Source organism: Pristiophorus japonicus, chromosome 13 (assembly GCF_044704955.1).
Source record: "Pristiophorus japonicus isolate sPriJap1 chromosome 13, sPriJap1.hap1, whole genome shotgun sequence".
Taxonomy (NCBI): domain Eukaryota; kingdom Metazoa; phylum Chordata; class Chondrichthyes; family Pristiophoridae; genus Pristiophorus; species Pristiophorus japonicus.
The window spans coordinates 52,169,106-52,188,684 of record NC_091989.1 but is presented as its reverse complement, the minus strand read 5'-3'; the positions used below and the strand labels follow the sequence as shown (position 1 = coordinate 52,188,684).

The window sequence follows — 19,579 nt, the reverse complement described above, 5'->3', positions numbered from 1 at the left end:
TCGGGCAGTTCCATACATGATGAGGGAGAAGGTCAAAATCGAACTGGACAGACTCCAGCGTGATGGGATCATATCACCGGTCGAATTTAATGAATGGGACAACCCCATTGTTCCTGTGTTGAAAAGTGATGGCACTGTCAGGATTTGTGGAGACTACAAGGTTACGATCATACGATCAACCGAGTTTTGAAATAGGATCAATACCCGTTACCGAAAGCTGATGACCTGTTTGCAATGCTAGCCGGGGGGGAAATCGTTCACAAAACTGGATCTGACATTGGCCTACATGACACAGGAGCTGGTCGACACGTCGAAGAAACTTACGTGCATCAACACTCATAAAGGACTGTTTATCTACAACAGGTGCCCTTTTGGAATTCGCTCGGCTGCAGCCATATTTCAGAGGAACATGGAGAGTCTACTGAAATCGGTCCCTAGAACTGTCGTATTCCAAGATGACATACTGGTCACAGGTCGTGACTCCACCGAATATCTGAACAACCTGGAAGAGGTTCTACATCGTCTAGACAAAGTGGGACTCAGAATGAAATGCTCGAAGTGCATCTTCATGCCACCGGAAGTCGAATTCCTGGGGAGGAAAATTGTTGCTGACGGTATCAGGCCTACGGACTCGAAAACCACGGCCATCAAAAATGTACCCAAGCCTCAGAATGTGACAGAGCTGCGTTCATTCCTGGGTCTACTCAACTACTTCGGTAATTTCTTACCTAGATTGAGCACCTTATTAGAGCCACTGCACATGCTGCTAAGAAAAGGCAACAACAAGGTTTGGGGTGCATCTCAAGATAGAGCTTTTGAGAAAGCTACTAATCTGCTTTGCTCTAACAAGCTGCTGGTACATTATGATCCATGTAAGCGTCTAGTATTGGCCTGTGATGCTTCGTCATATGGAGTTGGTTGCGTGCTCCAACAAGCTAATGAGTCGGGCAAATTACAAGCTGTTGCATATGCTTCTAAAAGTTTGTCAAAGGCGGAAAGAGCCGACAGCATGGTAGAAAAAGAAGCACTAGCCTGTGTGTATGGGGTTAAAAAGACGTATCAGTACCTGTTTGGTCTTCGGTTTGAACTAGAAACAGATCACAAGCCACTCATTTCATTGTTTTCAGAAAACAAACGTATCAATACCAATGCATCGTCTCGCATCCAGAGGTCGGCGCTGACATTATCTGCCTATGATTATGTCATTCACCATAGACCTACCACTGAGAATTGTTTTGATGCATTGAGCCGTCTGCCATTGTCCGCACCGAAGGTGGAAACGCCACAACCGGCAGACCTACTGTTAGTCATGGATGCTTTTGAAAGTGAAGGAACCCCAGTCATGGCCCAACAAGTTAAGACCTGGATCAGCCAGGACCCGATATTATCGGTTGGGAAACGTTGTATCCTTAGTAGTGATTGGTCTGCTATACCCAAGTAAATGTGTGAGGAGACCAAATCTTACATCCGTCGCAAAGACGAATTATCCATTCAATCAGATTGTATACTGTGGGGTAATCGTGTTGTTATGCCCAAGAAAGGCAGAGAGAAATTTGTACATCATCTACATAGCACGCACCCTGTTATTGTCATGATGAAAGCCATTGCCAGGTCTCATGTATGGTGGCCTGCAATTGACTCTGATCTGGAATCATGTGTGCATCTGTGCAACACTCGCATGCAACTTAGTAAAGCACCAGCGGAATCGCCGCGGAGTCTGTGGTCGTGGTCATCTAAACCATGGTCCAGGATCCACATCGACTTTGCAGGTCCCTTCCTGGGAAAGATGTTCTTAGTTGTGGTTGATACTTATTCCAAGTGGATAGAATGTACAATCATGTCATCCAGCACATCCATGGCTACCATTGAGAGCCTTTGTGTCATGTTTGCTACGCATGATCTGCCTGACATCGTTGTAAGCGACAACGGATCTTGCTTCACCAGTATGGAGTTTCAAGATTCATGAAACTCAATGGTATCAAACATGTGAGGGCAGCACCATTCAAACCCGCATCCAATGGATAAGCAGAACGTGCGGTCCATACCATCAAGTAGAGTATGAAACGTGTAACTCAAGGTTCACTGCAAACTTGTTTGTCACGCATATTGCTTAGTTACAGGACAAGACCCCATAAGCTTACTGGGGTCTCCCCTGCTGAATTATTGATGAAGAGAGGTCTCAAGACCAGGCTCTCTCTTGTCCACTCTGACTTGAATAATCGTGTCGAATACAGATGTCAAAGTCAGCAAGGGTATCATGATCGTGCTACTGTATCATTTGACATTTCTATCAATGATCATGTGTATGTACTGAATTATGGTCAAGGTCCCAAATGGATCGCTGTTACTGTTACGGCCAAGGAGGGTAACAGTGTGTTTATTGTTAAGCTCAAGAATGGGCAGACATGCAGGAAACATGTGGATCAGATAAAGCTGCGGCACACGGATGAACCGGAACAGTCTGAGGAGGACACAATCAGTGACCAACCAACCTACCCTCAGTCATCAGAGGACTCCGCTGTCATCAATGAATCTGGACTTTCAATCCCTGACGTGGTCATTGCCACTCCCATCAGATCGGCTACCCAGCCCCCAGTCATAACAGACTCAGAACGCTCGTCCAAGGCTGGTGTTGAACTGAGATGTTCAACTCAGGAGCGGAAAGCCCTGGACTGTCTCAATTTGTAAAAAGACTGTTACTAATATCTTAAAGGGGGATATTGTCATGTATGTATGCTTGGGTTTACTAGCCACCGGTTGGAGGTAATTGAGCTGTGCGCACGTGTGTGCGGCCCAGGTATAAATGCCAGCCATCTTGTAATGTAATCACTTTGGGCCCTAATAAAATAGAGCTAGGTTTGTACCTGTTCGGAGTTTACAGTATTCAGTCTACTGAGTTATTGCATACACAACACATGGCACCCCTCATCCCTGTTAGCCCAGTGGAGGCCATCAATGGGCCTGCAGAGTTCGCAGCAGCCCTCCCCTTTAAGGAAGGGGAGGTGCATTGAAACATGTCAGCACTGTGCAGAGAAGCCGCGTAGCACTGCCAATCCTGCCGCCTAGTGTCCCGGAGACCACCCCAACAGGAAGTGCAGGGCGCGACATTACGCTCCACTTCCAATGGGGGGTGTAACCTGAATTTCGCGGCCAGGGTGGGACTACCATGCCTGGCGCGTGAAGTCCCGCCCCGACTCGGGACGTAAACCAATTTCGCCCCCAATGTTTCAGATATAACCTTTCATCAGAACATTCTGATGAAGGGTTATACCTGAAACGTCAATGTTTTCCATTTCCACAGGTGCTGCTTGCCATACTGAATATTTGCAACCTTTTTTTGTTTGATTCCCAGCATCTGCGGTATTTTATATTTTTTCTACGAAGACACAAATTCCTGACACATCAATTTCTAACTTGCTGGTCAAAGCTCCCTGCAAGGAATGAAAAACATTATTCATCTCAATCTTCAGCCCCATAAGGGCCTATAGCAACCCCTCTTGTAGCAGCCCAGTGCTGCTCTGATATTCCAGCAACTCAATGGGGCAGGTGCCTCTGTTGCTCCATTATGGGTATGGGTCATCCTCCTGATTATTCAAATCACTCCACCTCTTTGATTTTGACATGGATCTGGCGAGACCAAAGTGACGGACAGAAGGTTTGCTTCATTGCACTTCTGTCCCTATGAAGAGTCTGCAGAATTTCTGGGCCAGAATGTTTGAAATAAGCTAGTAGCCTATCTACTGTCACATAGCCCTGACGTACTATCTTCAGATGGGCTGCTTGTTAATGCAACAGTACAAGCAATGAAACAAGGAAGAAGTTGTGCTATCAGGACATTTTTGCAGATTCTCCTTGTTGGAAATGTTGTTCCTGTATAACTCATCTGACACCCACTACCAGTCCTTAATAGTCTACCAGTGACAGCTTTCAGACTTAGATGAGCAGATTTTATTTATGACTGAGAAATCTACACTGTTAATGATCGGAAATAAATTCCATAAACTAATGAAGATATTAGCTGCTTAAAATAAAAAGGTTAATGTTTGATAAATAGGCACAAGAACTACTGCCATGCTTGATTATACACTAACAGCATTGACACTGTACAATCATTAGTATGTAAGAATTATAATTCAACCAAATATTAAAGGCAATAAAGATCTTTCTAAAGTGCCATCACATGAATCCAATGTCACTCTGCATCTTCCATGCATGGCACCTGCTCAGCAGATGTGTGAAACAGACACTGGGAGCCAAAAATGAGAAAATGTTCTGCAGTCTAGTACATTATCACCTTGCTGAATACAAAAATCACTTCAAAAATTATATCTTTAAAACTAAAAGTAATCATGTATAAGACTTTAAAGCATAAAAAGGGCTAACAGAATACTGTAAACAATAAGACTCGCTGACTTAAACTATTTTGCTTATTTTTTTCTATATCGCACAAGAGGAAGCCATTACCTGTAGTGGTTGTTGCAGAAGTCGTTACGATTGATGGTGAAGTTGAAATTGAAGTAGTAGTTGTACTTGTTATTAATGCTGATAAAATATATATAATAAATTATATAAGTTACAATTCTTATTTTTATATACCATTATTAATTTCATACCTTAATGATTGAAAGCTCAGACAACAATTTTCTGTACTCCACAATTATAAAGTCAGCTCTGAAACATCTTAAATATGGAGGTCAAAAATCCATAGTCTTTTGAACGCATATCCCCCAGAACACTGACCTTCCCCAATACTTTCTGCAGGGCCTTGTTGTTGATGGCATTTATACCCCCACCCTCAGCATGGCTAATGGCATAAGAGAGGGCATGGTTGGGTGTGGGGACATGGGCGCAAAATGGGTGGCACGGCTGCAACAAGCATCCTTAGCGATCAATCTGAGGATCTCCGATTATTGTTCCTTGGGCGTCATCTTAATAATCTCAGCGAGCTGCCGGCATCTGTCAGGCCTCCAGGGGCAGCTGGCCCTGTTGCCATGGGAGCAATATGGACTAGCTGCCATGCCAGCACTGACCCTCCACTAAGTCCTGGGGAATGGGGAGGGGGCTAGCATGGGTTGCTAGTGGCCTACATTAGTGCTGTGGGGCTAGATTGAACACTCCTGCTACTCCCAACTCCACATAAAGGACATTTTAAAAGATTGGCTTTGCTTTTTGGCGGCAACCTTGAAGGGTTCTAGGCCACATGACAATTCAAAAGGCCTGGGGTGGCCTTGGGGATTGTTACATTACACCCCTAAATTGGTCCTTTTAGCCCCTGTTTGCCATCTGGCAAACGGGCACAACATGGACCAATTTCCCCCTCCCCATGCCCAGAGTCTAGCAGAGTCTCAGGCCTAGACCCTGAAAGAAATTAAACATCTAAGGGAGATTTTTGGGCCCTTTCTTGCATCCCTAATGGTAAAGATGGCCGCTAGGAATATTTTAATCAATTGACCACCTCTGTTTGGCAGGGTCAGCATCAGAGGTCACCAGCCCATGGGTCTTCCAGCCCCATGATCCTTTATGTACTACAGAAAACCATTAAGGACACCATTATGTAGTAATGTAACAATTATGGCATAGCACCTATTCATTTTATTGCATGTTAAATATTTACAGTAAGATTTACTAACCTATACATGTGACTTTCCCATTCTTGCATTCACTGCAAAAGATTGCAAAGCACATTTAGGCCATTGGCAGAATCGGATATAAAAAACTGCTTTTTCACCTGCTAATTACCATTAGAAATATTTCTTGGGCAGATATTTTATTACTTTTTTGACCACAAATGTTGTCATAAAAAGAGTCTTTAAATAAATCGTTATTTGCTGCATTAAATGAACATTTCTTGGTGTTATTACGTCAAAAGCTCTAAAGAAAAAGGTAATATGAACCATCCTGACATTTCAATACCCAGATCATCTCCTTCCATTTCCTGATGGTTGCAGCTTTTCACAGAGAAATGGAACACACACTCTACGCCAACAAAAAGTGCAACTCCAAACTCACAAGTACACCTCACCCCCATAACAAAGTGATATTTCCATCTTCTGCATATTTTATTTCTAAGTGGCAGATATTGCTGACCATTTAGAATAATAGAATCACAGAAATGTTTGGCAGAGAAGGAGGCCATCTGGCTGTGCCGGCCAACAAAGAGCTACCCAGCCTAATCCCACTTTCGAGCTCTTGGTTCGTAGATCAGTAGGATACAGCACTTCAAATGCCTATCCAAGGACATTTTAAATGCGATGAGCATTTCTGCTTCTATTACCCTTTCAGGCAGTGAGTTCCAGATCCCCACCTGGGTAAAAAAAGTTCTCCTCAAATCCCTTGTAATCCTTCTACCCATTACTTTAAATCTAAGCACCCCCCCCCCCCCCCACTGGTTATTGACGTCATTGCGAGAGGAAATAGGCCCTTCCTAGCCACTCTATCTAGGCCTCTCATAATTTTATACACCTCCATCAAGTCTTTCCTTGGCCTCCTCTGTTCCAAAGAAAACAACTCCAGCCTATCCGATCTTTCCTCAAAGCTAAAATTCTCCAGTCCTGGCAACATCCTCGTAAGTCTCCTTTGTACCCTCTCAGTGCAATCATATCTTTCCTGTAATATGGTGACCAGAACTGTATGCAGTATTCTAACTGTGGCCTAACTAGTATTTTATACAGTTCAAGCATAACCTCCCTACTCTTATATTTTATGTCTCAACTAATAAAGGCAAGTATCCCATATGCCTTCTTAACCACCTTATCTACCTGTCCTGCTACCTTCAGGGATCTGTGAACCTGCACTCCGAGGTCCCTCTGTTCCTCTACACTTCTCAATATCCTACTATTTATTGTGTATCCTTTGCCTTGTTAGCCACCCCCCACTAAATGCATTGCCTCACATTTCTCCAGATTGAATTCCATTTACCACTTTCCTGCCCACCTGATCAGTCCATCGATACCTTCCTGCAGTCTACAGCTTTCTTCCTCACTATCAACCACACGGCCAACTTTTGTATAATTTACAAACTTCTTAATCATGCCCCCTACATTGAAGTCTAAATCATCGATATACATGAAAAGCAAGAGACCTAGTACTGAGCCCTGTGGAACCCCATTGGAAACCGCCTTCCAGTCACAAAAACACCTGTCAACCATTACCCTTTACGTCCTGCCACTGAGCCAATTTCTTCACGTTACCTGAGACCTCACAGAATTGAGCCTCATAAAGGACCAGTGATCATGTCAAATTCTTTAACTTTTCCTTCCCTCATTCTTATAAGAAAGGAAGTTAACTCTTGAAATGGCTTTCAGATCTCCAACACGAGGTGATTCTTTACAGTAACAGCATTGAATTGTATATTTAAACAAACATTCCCGAGTAATAGTTTTTATAGGTAACTTTTTTAATAGAAAAAAGCATTAAATTATATTCATTACTTCAAACTTTTTAATTCCTCGCTAATAAGAACTAAAAATTGAAGGCATTTTTATAGATACCATTCTTCACAGTCGTTCCTTGTTCCTTTGCCTGGTTGCAGTATTTTCCCATTATGATAACAAGTGCATTCAGATAAGTTCACACATTTCATTTTGTTTTCGTCCAGATAAGGTGCACTCTCTGGGCATTTTGCATAACAACCTATATTTAATAGAAAGTGATAATGAGTGTGGACCATTGATCATACCTGATTAAAATAGTCACATTTAGTTATATAAATGTTTGCCAACAGTTTCCTAATTTGTTAGCATATTTCATGAAGTCATTTCATTTCTTTTGTCTTGTAATTTTTTCATCAATTTTTAAAATGACAAATCCCACCAGAATTCAAATTTTAAAAAGTCTATGCTCTTTTATTATATAAATTATTTCAAATGTCATATTTGTTCAAACTGTATAAACACGTAGTTGGCATGATTATCATTTACAAATGACCTCATAATTCATCAATCTTAGAATTCACAAATCATGAATAAAGAACTAAAAAGCAATGTATAAACAGCACCTTCAAGAACTGCAGAGAATTTCTTTCCAATGTAATGGTCCGAGCATGTTTTTGTTGTTAATGTTCCACATGGGTGATAGTGCCAGCTGCATTCATCGGGTTTGTTATAATAGTCGCAATACACAGCTGCAATGTAAAATGGAAACAATTATCTATAACCACCAGTGATTGGTTTCATTTTTATAAATCCATGTAATTTGCTGTACATGATTAGTGGATTTCCCATGGCATTGCTCATGACAAGTCAGAGGCCACACTGACCCGGATTTTGCAGTAAGAATAACAGTGAGGCTATCAGCACTCACTGTTATTAAATCGGACAGCAATTTCCAGCATCCACACATACGCAGCCAACCAACAGTGGAGAAAGAGCAGTAAGTCATTCCCCACCATTTTCAGGACACTACACCCCCATTTTTGCCAGACCTCAGAATCACCTCCATTATATGAGGATGATCCTATTCATTTGAGCTGAGAAAAAGGTAGTTTCTGGGATCCCACACCCAGAGGAAGCAACGTAGCAAGTTTAACTGGCTATCTTAATGACAAAACCCTGGACACAGAAAGCTGAGAGAGGGTTAGAGATCAAGCTTGCTGTCCAGCTAGGAAACAAAGTTTAGAAACACACGGTCTGCGGTTAGCTGTGTAAGATCTTTTAAGCGAGACACAGAGCGTAAACAGTTCCTCCTTCTAAGATAGGGCTATCCATCTCAAGAAGCAGCCTTTGTCAGAAAATACGTACTTAGCCCACTAGTAAGACCAGTGTGACCTATTTTATTGTTTACTATACTACAAAGCTGTTTATTGAATTAAGCCAAAGTGAGGTGATATTTACTATAAATGTTGCTATACTTGTTGGCTTACAAATTGTAAATTAAACCAGTTGGTTTAATTACATTCAGCCTCATCTCATTAAAGTGTGAATCAGTCTACCTTTCAGAGTTTTCAATATCTTTTCATGTAACCAAAGGGTTTCATTGTTACAACCCTGGGTAACGCTATCGTGTGACTAGAGCAATAAAGATAAATTCCAGATCATAAGGGATGTGGGATGTGTTTATGAGACCAGTGATGCCGAACTCGAGAGAATATCTAGAGTGGATCTGAAGTTTGTAGCGTGCACACTGTATGCAAGACTGAATATATTATAAATTCATGTAAAATGAATTATAATAGAAAACAAATTTATTTTGTTACTCTACATATTGTCAATCCTCAGTGACGTTCTGGAACATAATTTGTAATGAATATTGAATAAATATAGGCGCCTATTCATTCATTTATATTTATCTAATAATCATTACAAATACTTAGCAGTTATTAAACTAATACTTAATACTTACGACATAAGTCTGGGGTTCTCCAGTCAATACAAACACCAGCTTTATTACAAACTTCAGCATACACTGCGACAGCGGTACAGAAACCCAGATATTTCCCTTCCATGTCACAGGCACAAGCTTCTTGGACACAAGCATCGTAGTATGGGGTTGGGTCAACCTGAAAAAGTGCATCACCATGAGATTAGAAAGCAGAATTTGCAAGCAGCTTTACAATCATTTGTTTCAAAAGATGCTATCTCACCTTTTTATGGCATTTTTGAAACACAGCATCCTTCATTATGCTACACTTCCTCTGAGCCCATGCTAAACAGTATGGGTTTCTGTCACAAGGGAATGTTTGATTCAGTGTATCAGAACAAGACAGCGACGATTTCCAGCTACTTCCAAATTTCACTGTGCTGGTCACCAAGGAATTCCCTTTAGTTGTTAGATCATCTGAAACATCATCATTGAAATTTCCACACAGACCACATACTTTTTTCTGTAATAGAAAACGCATCTATATATTATTAAAACACCTTGACTCGGAAATTCCATAGAGGAGTTCATTCTATTGATCTCTCGCTGTAACTCTAAAACTATTTCTATTCTGTATGGCTCAGTTTTACATTGGACAGTGGAACTTTTTCTGTCAGGGTGCTTTCATACTTTAACTATACCAAGTGAGCTCCCCTTCACACTGACTCTGCAGTTGTAGCTTGAATCCAGAGTCATGGCCTGAACTGACACTGCAGCAAAGAAGTGCCTGAAGAGGTGGCTTTCACTCTACTACAGTTCGGAGTCTGATCAGTCCTTGACACCTCATTACTCTGCAATTTGTCAGAGAAATTGTTTTTGTATTTCATTTGGCTTTGAGGTTAAAAAATTCCCTGTACTATAAGGGAGTCAAATGGGTTCTTGTAGGTATTTTCAATGTACAATAATACTCAAATAATAAATCAATATAAAATAATCTTAAATTGTTTCTGTGTCAACTGCATAATAAGCTCAAGAATATTTGTATTTAAGAATACCAGATATATTTACATACACATACACTTATATATATATGTATATATTTAGTTTGTTTTATTTTTATTTATATATATATATATATATGGATATAAAAAGAAAACAAACTAAATGTTCACCTTGATATTAATGCATGGAAGCTTAACACTTTTGTAATGAAACTCATTTGTCTAGTATTTTAGCAAAGGCATTAACCATTTAAGATTGTACATAATAATGTGTAATGCAATATATATTTAGTTTTCTAAGTGATTAAATCCTTTATTCCAAATATGGTTAATTCATATTTACTAATTATTATGCACATCAATAAATTAATATAAGCATCTAATCTTCAAATCCTACTTACCTTCCATCTTGGATCCAGTGTGATTGAAAGCCTTGTGCGTTTGTCCCATATCACAGTGATCCCATTGGAAAAGGTGAGGATTAAATAGAGCCCAACAGTGTGAAGAGAATAGGAATCATCTGTGCACTGGGTTTGACCAGATTTTTCGGCTCTAACCACTCTGCCATCCATTAGGATGAATTGTTTACCCTAAAGTAAAAAGTTGCAACGAGTTCTAATCATGTTTGTAATATTGTATGATTCCAGTTGGGCATTGCAAACAGACATTTTAAAAATATAATGCCGGTTAATCTGCTGTCATACTGCTTATTGACACAAATGTAAAAACTCTCCCCATCTTCCTGTAATGGCGTCTCTCCCCATCTCACACTGACTAATTCGTTCTGTCTTCTTCTCTTAATCTTTGTGTATTTTCAATTATTTTTCCCTGTCTCTTTTCTTTTTCTCTTGTATGCCTCATTGTTGCCTTTCATCTCTCCATTTATCTCAGCATTTTATTAAAAAAATGATTCCTTTTATTTTTTTTATCTGATTCTCAAGAAAGTACATTGACACATTGTAGCTGTTACCTTTTTTCAAAGTCCAGAGCATGCAGCAAGATGGCAGCCAATATGTATTGGGTCGATGTAGACAATGTGGCCAGCTGGGGAGAGCTGTCCCTCAGCTTCTGTAACATATGTGGGTGGGAGAGGGAGAAAAGGATTCAAGTTGGCACAAAGCAAGAGGTGGTGGCTGGAGCCTGGGAGGAAGTGGGGGATTCGCCAGGCAGCATGTTCCTAGTGAACTCCTCGACTGCAGGGCAGGGGGTTACAGAAAGTTGTGGCATGCTCTGTGAATGGCCCATTTTGCTGTCAATCATAATAAACCCTGATGTTTCACCCCTCTCAAATGTGTTTATGAATCGGGAACAAAAAAAAGTTTATAAATTAAGTTCAGGATATTTTTCAGATTGGCAGCAAGCTGGTCATTCACAGAGTAAGCGATGGCTCCTGTTCAGAAGCCCTGCTCCTTGTATAACTCACCGTAGCAGCCTTAGCTTCTGGGACTTTGAGTCCACAGCAATGTATATGTGGAGTGACAGTGTTGCGCTCTGGGTGTTGTCTGGGAAATTTCTTGGATGCATTTCTATCGTAAAATGGTTAACTTTATGTTTTTGGGGGTGATTTATATTACTATACTTATTGGGGCTGAATTCACGGCCACTGCGGGAGTGTACGAGGTGCGCATGTGCTCGGAGGGACCGCACTGTGCATGCGCCAAAACCCGCAAATTGCGATCTGTCAAGAATCCTCGACAGATCATACAAATCAAGTAACTGGGCATTCGTTGGCAGAGAGTTGGGCTTTTAGGGATTTTTCAGTGGAATGGGTGTAGAAATAGTGGATTGCATTGGGAAGCAACAGGCTGCTAAAATACATTTTTCAGCATTGTGATTCAGTATTGTTTGAGAGACGTGATTGATAGAGGTTTTTTTACTGATTGCAACCTCCTGTCCTTTTAGCTTGAATGGAATTCTTTTAATTTCAGCTGATGAAGGTATTTTGTCACAGCTGTACTGAGTAGATGTAGGTAATGTGGTCAGGTGAGGAGAGCTGTTCTTCAGCTTCTGTAACACTTGAGCCAACTAGAAAGCTTCGCACCCAACATACCTACAGACATGTCGTTTCCCCACACCACACGGATAAGCAGATGCAAGTAAAATATATACAAGTGTGTCAGTAGTTCAAAATCAATATATTAAAAATACAAACCGCAAGAAAAATTTTGATATTTCTTGAGCATGTCACACCGTTTTCACAACATGGAACACCTTCTGTTAATATTTGGAATGTGCCAATTCCTTGATTGCAATGGTCCTAAAGAGAAAGATAAAAGTAAGAATGTAAGAAAGTATGGAACAAGCAAAGGCCTTCACCACTTTCTACCATGCACTCAGACAAGTAAACCTTGTAGCTAAATTAAAAAGTAAGACCTCAAAAGTAGTAATCTCAGGATTGCTACCAGTGCCACGTGCTAGTCAGAGTAGGAATCGCAGGATAGCGCAGATGAATACGTGGCTTGAGGAGTGGTGCAGAAGGGATGGATTCAAATTCCTGGGACATTGGAACCAGTTCTGGGGGAGGTGGGACCTGTACAAACAGGACAGTCTGCACCTGGGCAGGACCGGAACCAATGTCCTAGGGGGAGTGTTTGCTAGTGCTGTTGGAGAGGAGTTAAACTAATATGGCAGGGGGATGGGAACCTATGCAGGGAGAAAGAGGGAAACAAAATGGAGACAGAAGCAAAAGACAGAAAGGAGATGAGCAAAAGTGGAGGGCAGAGAAACCCAAGGCAAAAAACAAAAAGGGCCACTGTACAGCAAAATTCTAAAGGGTCAAAGTGGAATAAAAAGGCAAGCCTGAAAGCTCGGTGCCTCAATGCGAGGAGTATTCGGAACCCAGGAGAGGGCTCTGAGCTAGTTAGAGTGGGTGAGAGCGCAGATGAACAGGACCCCAAGAAAGAATGCAAAAGGCAGGAGGCAACAGAGCAGAGTAGCACTGGGGTAAGTGGAAACCACAAGGTGATAGGAAGGGACAATATGTATGAATATAAAGGGGCTGCAGGAGGGGTCAAAACTAATAATCATGGTTTAAAAATGAGTATTAAAACACTCTACCTAAACGCACGCCGCATTCGAAATAAAGTAAATGAGTTGACGGCACAAATCATTACAAATGGGTATGATTTGGTGGCCATTACAGAAACGTGGTTGCAGGATGGCCAAGACTAGGAATTAAACATACAGGGGTATCTGACAATTCGGTAGGATAGACAAGAAGAGAAAGGAGGTGGGGTAGCTCTGTTAATAAAGGATGATATCAGGGCAGTTGTGAGAGATGATATTGGCTCTAATGAACAAAATGTTGAATCATTGTGGGTGGAGATTAGAGATAGTAAGGGGAAAAAGTCACTGGTGGGCGTAGTTTATAGGCCCCCAAATAATAATTTCATGGTGGGGCGGACAATAATCAAGGGAATAATGGAGGCATGTGAAAAAGGAACGGCAGTAATCATGGGGGATTTTAACCTACATATCGATTGGTCAAATCAAATCGCACGGGGTAGCCTGGAGGAGGAATTCAGAGAATGCATACGGGATTGTTTCTTAGAACAGTGTATTACAGAACCTACAAGGGAGCAAGCTATCTTAGATCTGCTCCTGTGTAATGAGACAGGAATAATAAACGATCTCCTAGTAAAAGATCCTCTCGGAATGAGTGATCACAGTATGGTTGAATTTGTAATACAGATTGAGGGTGAGGAAGTAGTGTCTCAAACGAGCGTACTATGCTTAAACAAAGGGGACTACAGTGGGATGAGGGCAGAGTTGGCTTAAGTAGACTGGGAACACAGACTAAATGGTGGCACAATTGAGGAACAGTGGAGGACTTTTAAGGAGCTCTTTCATAGTGCTCAACAAAAATATATTCCAGTGAAAAAGAAGGGCGGTAAGAGAAGGGATAACCAGCCGTGGATAACCAAGGAAATAAAGGAGAGTATCAAATTAAAAACCAATGCGTATAAGGTGGCCAAGGTTAGTGGGAAACTAGAAGATTGGGAAAATTTTAAACAACAGCAAAGAATGACTAAGAAAGCAATAAAGAAAGGAAAGATAAATTACGAAAGTAAACTTGCGCAAAACATAAAAACAGATAGTAAAAGCTTTTACCGATATATAAAACGGAAGAGAGTGACTAAAGTAAATGTTGGTCCCTTAGAAGATGAGAAGGAGGATTTAATAATGGGAAATGTGGAAATGGCTGAGACCTTAAACAATTATTTTGCTTCGGTCTTCACAGTGGAAGACACAAAAACCATGCCAGAAATTGCTGGTCATGGGAATGTGGAAAGGGAGGACCTTGAGACAATCACTGTCACTAGGGAGGTAGTGCTGGACAGGCTAATGGGACTCAAGGTAGACAAGTCCCCTGGTCCTGATGAAATGCATCCCCGGATATTAAAAGAGATGGCGGAAGTTATAGCAGATGCATTCGTTATAATCTGCCAAAATTCTCTGGACTCTGGGGAGATACCATCGGATTGGAAAGCAGCTAATGTAACGCCTCTGTTTAAAAAAGGGGACAGACAAAAGGCAGGTAACTATCGGCCGGTTAGTTTAACATCTGTAGTGCAGCTATCATTAAGGAAAAAAATAGAAACGTAGAAACATAGAAAATAGGTGCAGGAGTAGGCCATTCGGCCCTTCGAGCCTGCACCATCATTCAATGAGTTCATGGCTGAACATGCAACCTCAGTACCCCATTCCTGCTTTCTCGCCATACCCCTTGATCCCCCTAGTAGCGGGACATCTAGATAGGAATAGTGCAAACAAGCAGACGCAATATGGATTCATGAAGGGGAAATCATGTTTAACTAATTTACTGAAATTCTTTGAAGATATAACGAGCATGGTGGATAGAGGTGTACCGATGGATGTGGTGTATTTAGATTTCCAAAAGGCATTCGATAAGGTGCCACACAAAAGGTTACTGCAGAAGATAAAGGTACGCGGAGTCAGAGAAAATGTATTAGCATGGATAGAGAATTGGCTGGCTAACAGAAAGCAGAGAGTCGGGATAAATGGGTCCTTTTCGGGTTGAAAATCGGTGGTTAGTGGTGTGCCACAGGGATCGGTGCTGGGACCACAACTGTTTACAATATACATAGATGACCTGGAAGAGGGGACAGAGTGTAGTGTAACAAAATTTGCAGATGACACAAAGATTAGTGGGAAAGCGGGTTGTGTAGAGGATACAGAAAGGATGCAAAGAGATTTAGATAGGTTAAGCGAATGGCTAAGGTTTGGCAGATGGAATACAATGTCGGAAAATGTGAGGTCATCCGCCTTGGGAAAAAAACCAGTAAAAGGGAATATTATTTGAATGGGGAGAAATTACAACATGCTGCGGTGCAGAGGGACCTGGGGGTCCTTGTGCATGAATCCGAAAAAGTTAATTTGCAGGTGCAGCAGGTAATCAGGAAGGCGAATGGAATGCTGGCCTTCATTGCGAGAGGGATGGAGTACAAAAGCAGGGAGGTCCTGCTGCAACTGTACAGGGTATTGGTGAGGCCGCACCTGGAGTACTGTGTGCAGTTTTGTTCACCTTACTTAAGGAAGGATATACTAGGCTTGGAGGGGGTACAGAGACGATTCACCCGGCTGATTCCAGAGATGAAGGGGTTACCTTATGATGATAGATTGAGTAGACTGGGTCTTTGCTCGTTGGAGTTCAGAAGGATGAGGGGTGATCTTATCGAAACATTTAAAATAATGAAAGGGATAGACAGGATAGAGGCAGGTAGGTTGTTTCCACTGGTCGGGGAGACTAGAACGAGGGGGCACAGTCTCAAAATACGGGGGAGCCAATTTAAAACCGAATTGAGAAGGAATTTCTTCTCCCAGAGGGTTGTGAATCTGTGGAATTCTCTGCCCAAGGAAGCAGTTGAGGCTAGCTCATTGAACGTATTCAAATCACAGATAGATAGATTTTTAACCAATAAGGGAATTAAGGGTTATGGGGAGCAGGCGGGTAAGTGGAGCTGAGTCCACGGCCAGATCAGCCATGATCTTTTTGAATGGCGGAGCAGGCTCGAGGGACTAGATGGCCTACTCCTGTTCCTAATTCTTATGTTCTTATGTTCTTATGTTCTTATGTTCAGCTTTTGAAGTTGACAGTCACCCTTTACACTTATTAATGTTTCACAAGCAAGAAGACACAGGCGGAGCCTGTCAGAGTCAATAAGAACTATTGGAATGGGAGCTGAAGGCTGATACAGGCAACTTTTCTGTCACTTTTAGTTGCCCAAAACTTGAGACAGAAGTTTTAAGATGAGTTGATGGTTTCTGGGGATCACAGTTACAGGTGTTCTTATTTTGTGTGTGTCACCAAAGAAGTTATACATAACACATGAGCTGCTAAAATTCAGCTTTATGCATTTGTTTGGCATTTCTTTATCTGTCATTTTAACTGATGGTGTTAACCAATTCATTTGAGCCCATATCATTACTTTTATTTTCATTTTAAAATTGTCTCTAATCCTACCAGCATGGTCAGGAATTGCTGTAGCTTTCAAATATAAAACCATATACAAAATAAAATTTCAAAAATCGAAATTCTCTTGGGGACATGCACCCAATTTCCCCCAACATACATTTCTCACTGTTTTACGCTCCAGTCAGCATTTGCTAGATCAAATCAGTACAACCAGGCTCTACTCTTCTCCCTTGTCCTCGGCCCAGTAGCTATTCCACTCTACCAGAGTGCTCCTCCTCCTCTTCACACTGCGGCCAGTATTAATGGCCTCAATTCCCATCTCTGCATATTTAAGATGGGAATTCTTGTGTGGATAGGAGTTTTCGGCTACCGACTAGAGAGACAGTAAATCTGGCCATTCGCGCTGGAATCGCAGGAAGCGGAGCTGTGAGGCAGGTCCAGTATATTAACAAAATAGAAGTTTACTGCACAACTTGTTTATCCGGTTTGCCAGAGCAATCCAAAAATAAATGGCAATAGTATAGTACTGAAGATATGAATTTTGTACAAAAAAAGAATTGCTCCTATATTTCCCCCCAAAACGTGAATCCCACCTTCTGCCTCTTCTCTCTCCCCTTTATTACTGTCCGGATAGGAGCGGTCACGGTAAAATAGATACCATGGGGAAAGGAGAGAATGCATAGCAAGACAAGGGATGAAGACTGGAGGGAGGAAGGTAGAATACAATAGGAAGATAGAAACAGATCACATGGCATGGGGAGCGGAAGGGGTCAAGCAAGGATGGCAATGTGAGAGTATGGGGCAAAATGGATGGCAAGGGGGGAAATGGATGTGGAGGTAGAAGGAGGGAGTGGATAGAAATGAAAGAAGGGGAATCAGGCAGTAGTGAGGAGAAAAAGAAAGGTAGAAAATGATGGTGAGACGGAAAGGGAAATCAATGGCAATGAAAGGGTAAGTAAACGGATGGCAATAGTCGGAATGGAAAATGGACAGTAATAAAGGGGAGAGAGAAGAGGCAGAAGGTGGGATTCACGTTTTGGGGGGAAATATAGGAGCAATTCTTTTTTTGTACAAAATTCATATCTTCAGTACTATACTATTGCCATTTATTTTTGGATTGCTCTGGCAAACCGGATAAACAAGTTGTGCAGTAAACTTCTATTTTGTCCCAATCCTATACACACGTTTAATACTTCCCCCATACCCCAAATTAAAAAAGGAAAAGGGGGGAAATGTTCTGCATGAAGTGAGGGATGAGAAAATATAACCAATAAATGAAATGATTTGAAGAAGTAAGAAATAATACAATCTGTTGTCACTAGGATTAGAAGCATCAGGATATCTGTGCATACCTACAATATATCACTACCTGGTAACACACGGGAGCCTACAGGTAATCCGCTGTGAAATCCACGTCAATACAGTTTAGAAGAAATATGTAAATACAGCCTTATTGGATATCGCTTACTATGAGAACAGCATTTTAGATCATCATTTATTCTTATTCAGTTACCTCAGCAAAAATATATTCACAGTTGCCATCAAACATGTATCTCTTTCCATCAAAGGTTACATATTGGCCATCTCCATGAACCTGACATGTCTTCGGACATGGATGTGTAGTGCAATGCCATACTCCAGCTTTGCATGTGCTGCAATATGAAAAAAACACAATGTAATAATGTTCCATAATGCCATTCAGATGTGAATACACAGGGGTATGGCACATTTTGTCTGATAACACTCCTGTGAAGAGCCTTGGCACATTTTACTATGTTAGAGATGCTATAAAAATGCAAACTGTTGTTATATTCATCAACAACAGGCATTTATATAGCGCCTTTAGTGTAGTAAAAAGTCCCAAGGCGCAGTGGAAATAGGGAATCCAGAATTCATCCGATGAAGCAACTTGGGACATTTTACTACGTTAAAGGTGCTATATAAATGCAAGTTGTTGTTGGGTAAGGGAAAACCAAATTACTCATGAGCAACATCACTGTAGACGCTACTCATAAGTCAAATCGTTTTCATATTCAATGGCTTCCTAATAAATGTTCTGCTAGTGCTGTAAATGTTATATAAAATATGAAGCAAGGAACATGTTTTATTCCAACCAAAGTTATTTTAGTCTTGGTTAATGTAACCACAGAGGACATTTCTGCCAGTTGTTAATTGCTCTACAGTACTTCTGGAGACTGCTTCATCCCAATGGTTTAGATTTCTTTCATTATTTTGAAAATCCCATTATTTGGAATCATAATTTTCAATCTGTTAAATGTTCAGTACCGAGCACAGTGATATTTGCCGAAATATGAATGATATGTTTTTTATGCAGTGCTTATTTTTCCAGGACTGCAGTGCCAAATGGTGACAGAAATAAAAAGAAACTGAAAGCTCAGGACTTTTTCCATGCCACGCAATATTAATAAGAAATATGGTAACAAACATTCAGGAAAATCTTTAGTCTGCTGTTTTAGTGAAGTTGTTAATCTGTTTATTTTAACTGTATAAAGCGCAATTTCAACCCACATGAATCCCAAGAAATGAAAAAAAATCCTAAGCAATGCTCCACAAAATGTGTAAGGCTTGAAGGGCACGGCTCAGAGTGAAGGTAGCAATTATGGACAAGGATGTCCCAAAAACTATGTAGTGATATTTATTTACATTCCTAGTAGTACCAGTATGTCACCTCAGCACTAACGGGTAACAACAGTTCACTTCAATTCCTCTCCAAATTGCTGACTTCTTCATACAACCACATTTATTTTATTTATATATATATATGCACATCAGATTCATAAGAATGTTGTGTAAATCCATCTGTCTTGCTGTCCTGGTGGACGGC

At 41.1% G+C, this 19,579-nt stretch overlaps 1 protein-coding gene across 14 annotated transcripts in view; it reads right to left on the bottom strand.

Annotated features, from left to right (window-relative positions):
- LOC139278563 (mucin-2-like) overlaps positions 1–19,579 on the bottom strand; it is a 188,963-nt gene that overhangs the window by 125,102 nt on the left and 44,282 nt on the right. For all 14 annotated transcript variants that reach the window (XM_070897470.1, XM_070897479.1, XM_070897474.1 and 11 more), the window contains exons 21-29: positions 18,248–18,386; positions 12,451–12,555; positions 10,700–10,888; positions 9,581–9,820; positions 9,340–9,496; positions 7,997–8,122; positions 7,491–7,632; positions 5,631–5,662; positions 4,465–4,542 (exon numbers count right to left, since the gene is read on the bottom strand). In XM_070897470.1, coding sequence (XP_070753571.1) covers positions 4,465–4,542; positions 5,631–5,662; positions 7,491–7,632; positions 7,997–8,122; positions 9,340–9,496; positions 9,581–9,820; positions 10,700–10,888; positions 12,451–12,555; positions 18,248–18,386 — 1,208 coding nt within the window. The remainder of the gene's footprint in view (positions 1–4,464; positions 4,543–5,630; positions 5,663–7,490; positions 7,633–7,996; positions 8,123–9,339; positions 9,497–9,580; positions 9,821–10,699; positions 10,889–12,450; positions 12,556–18,247; positions 18,387–19,579) is intronic.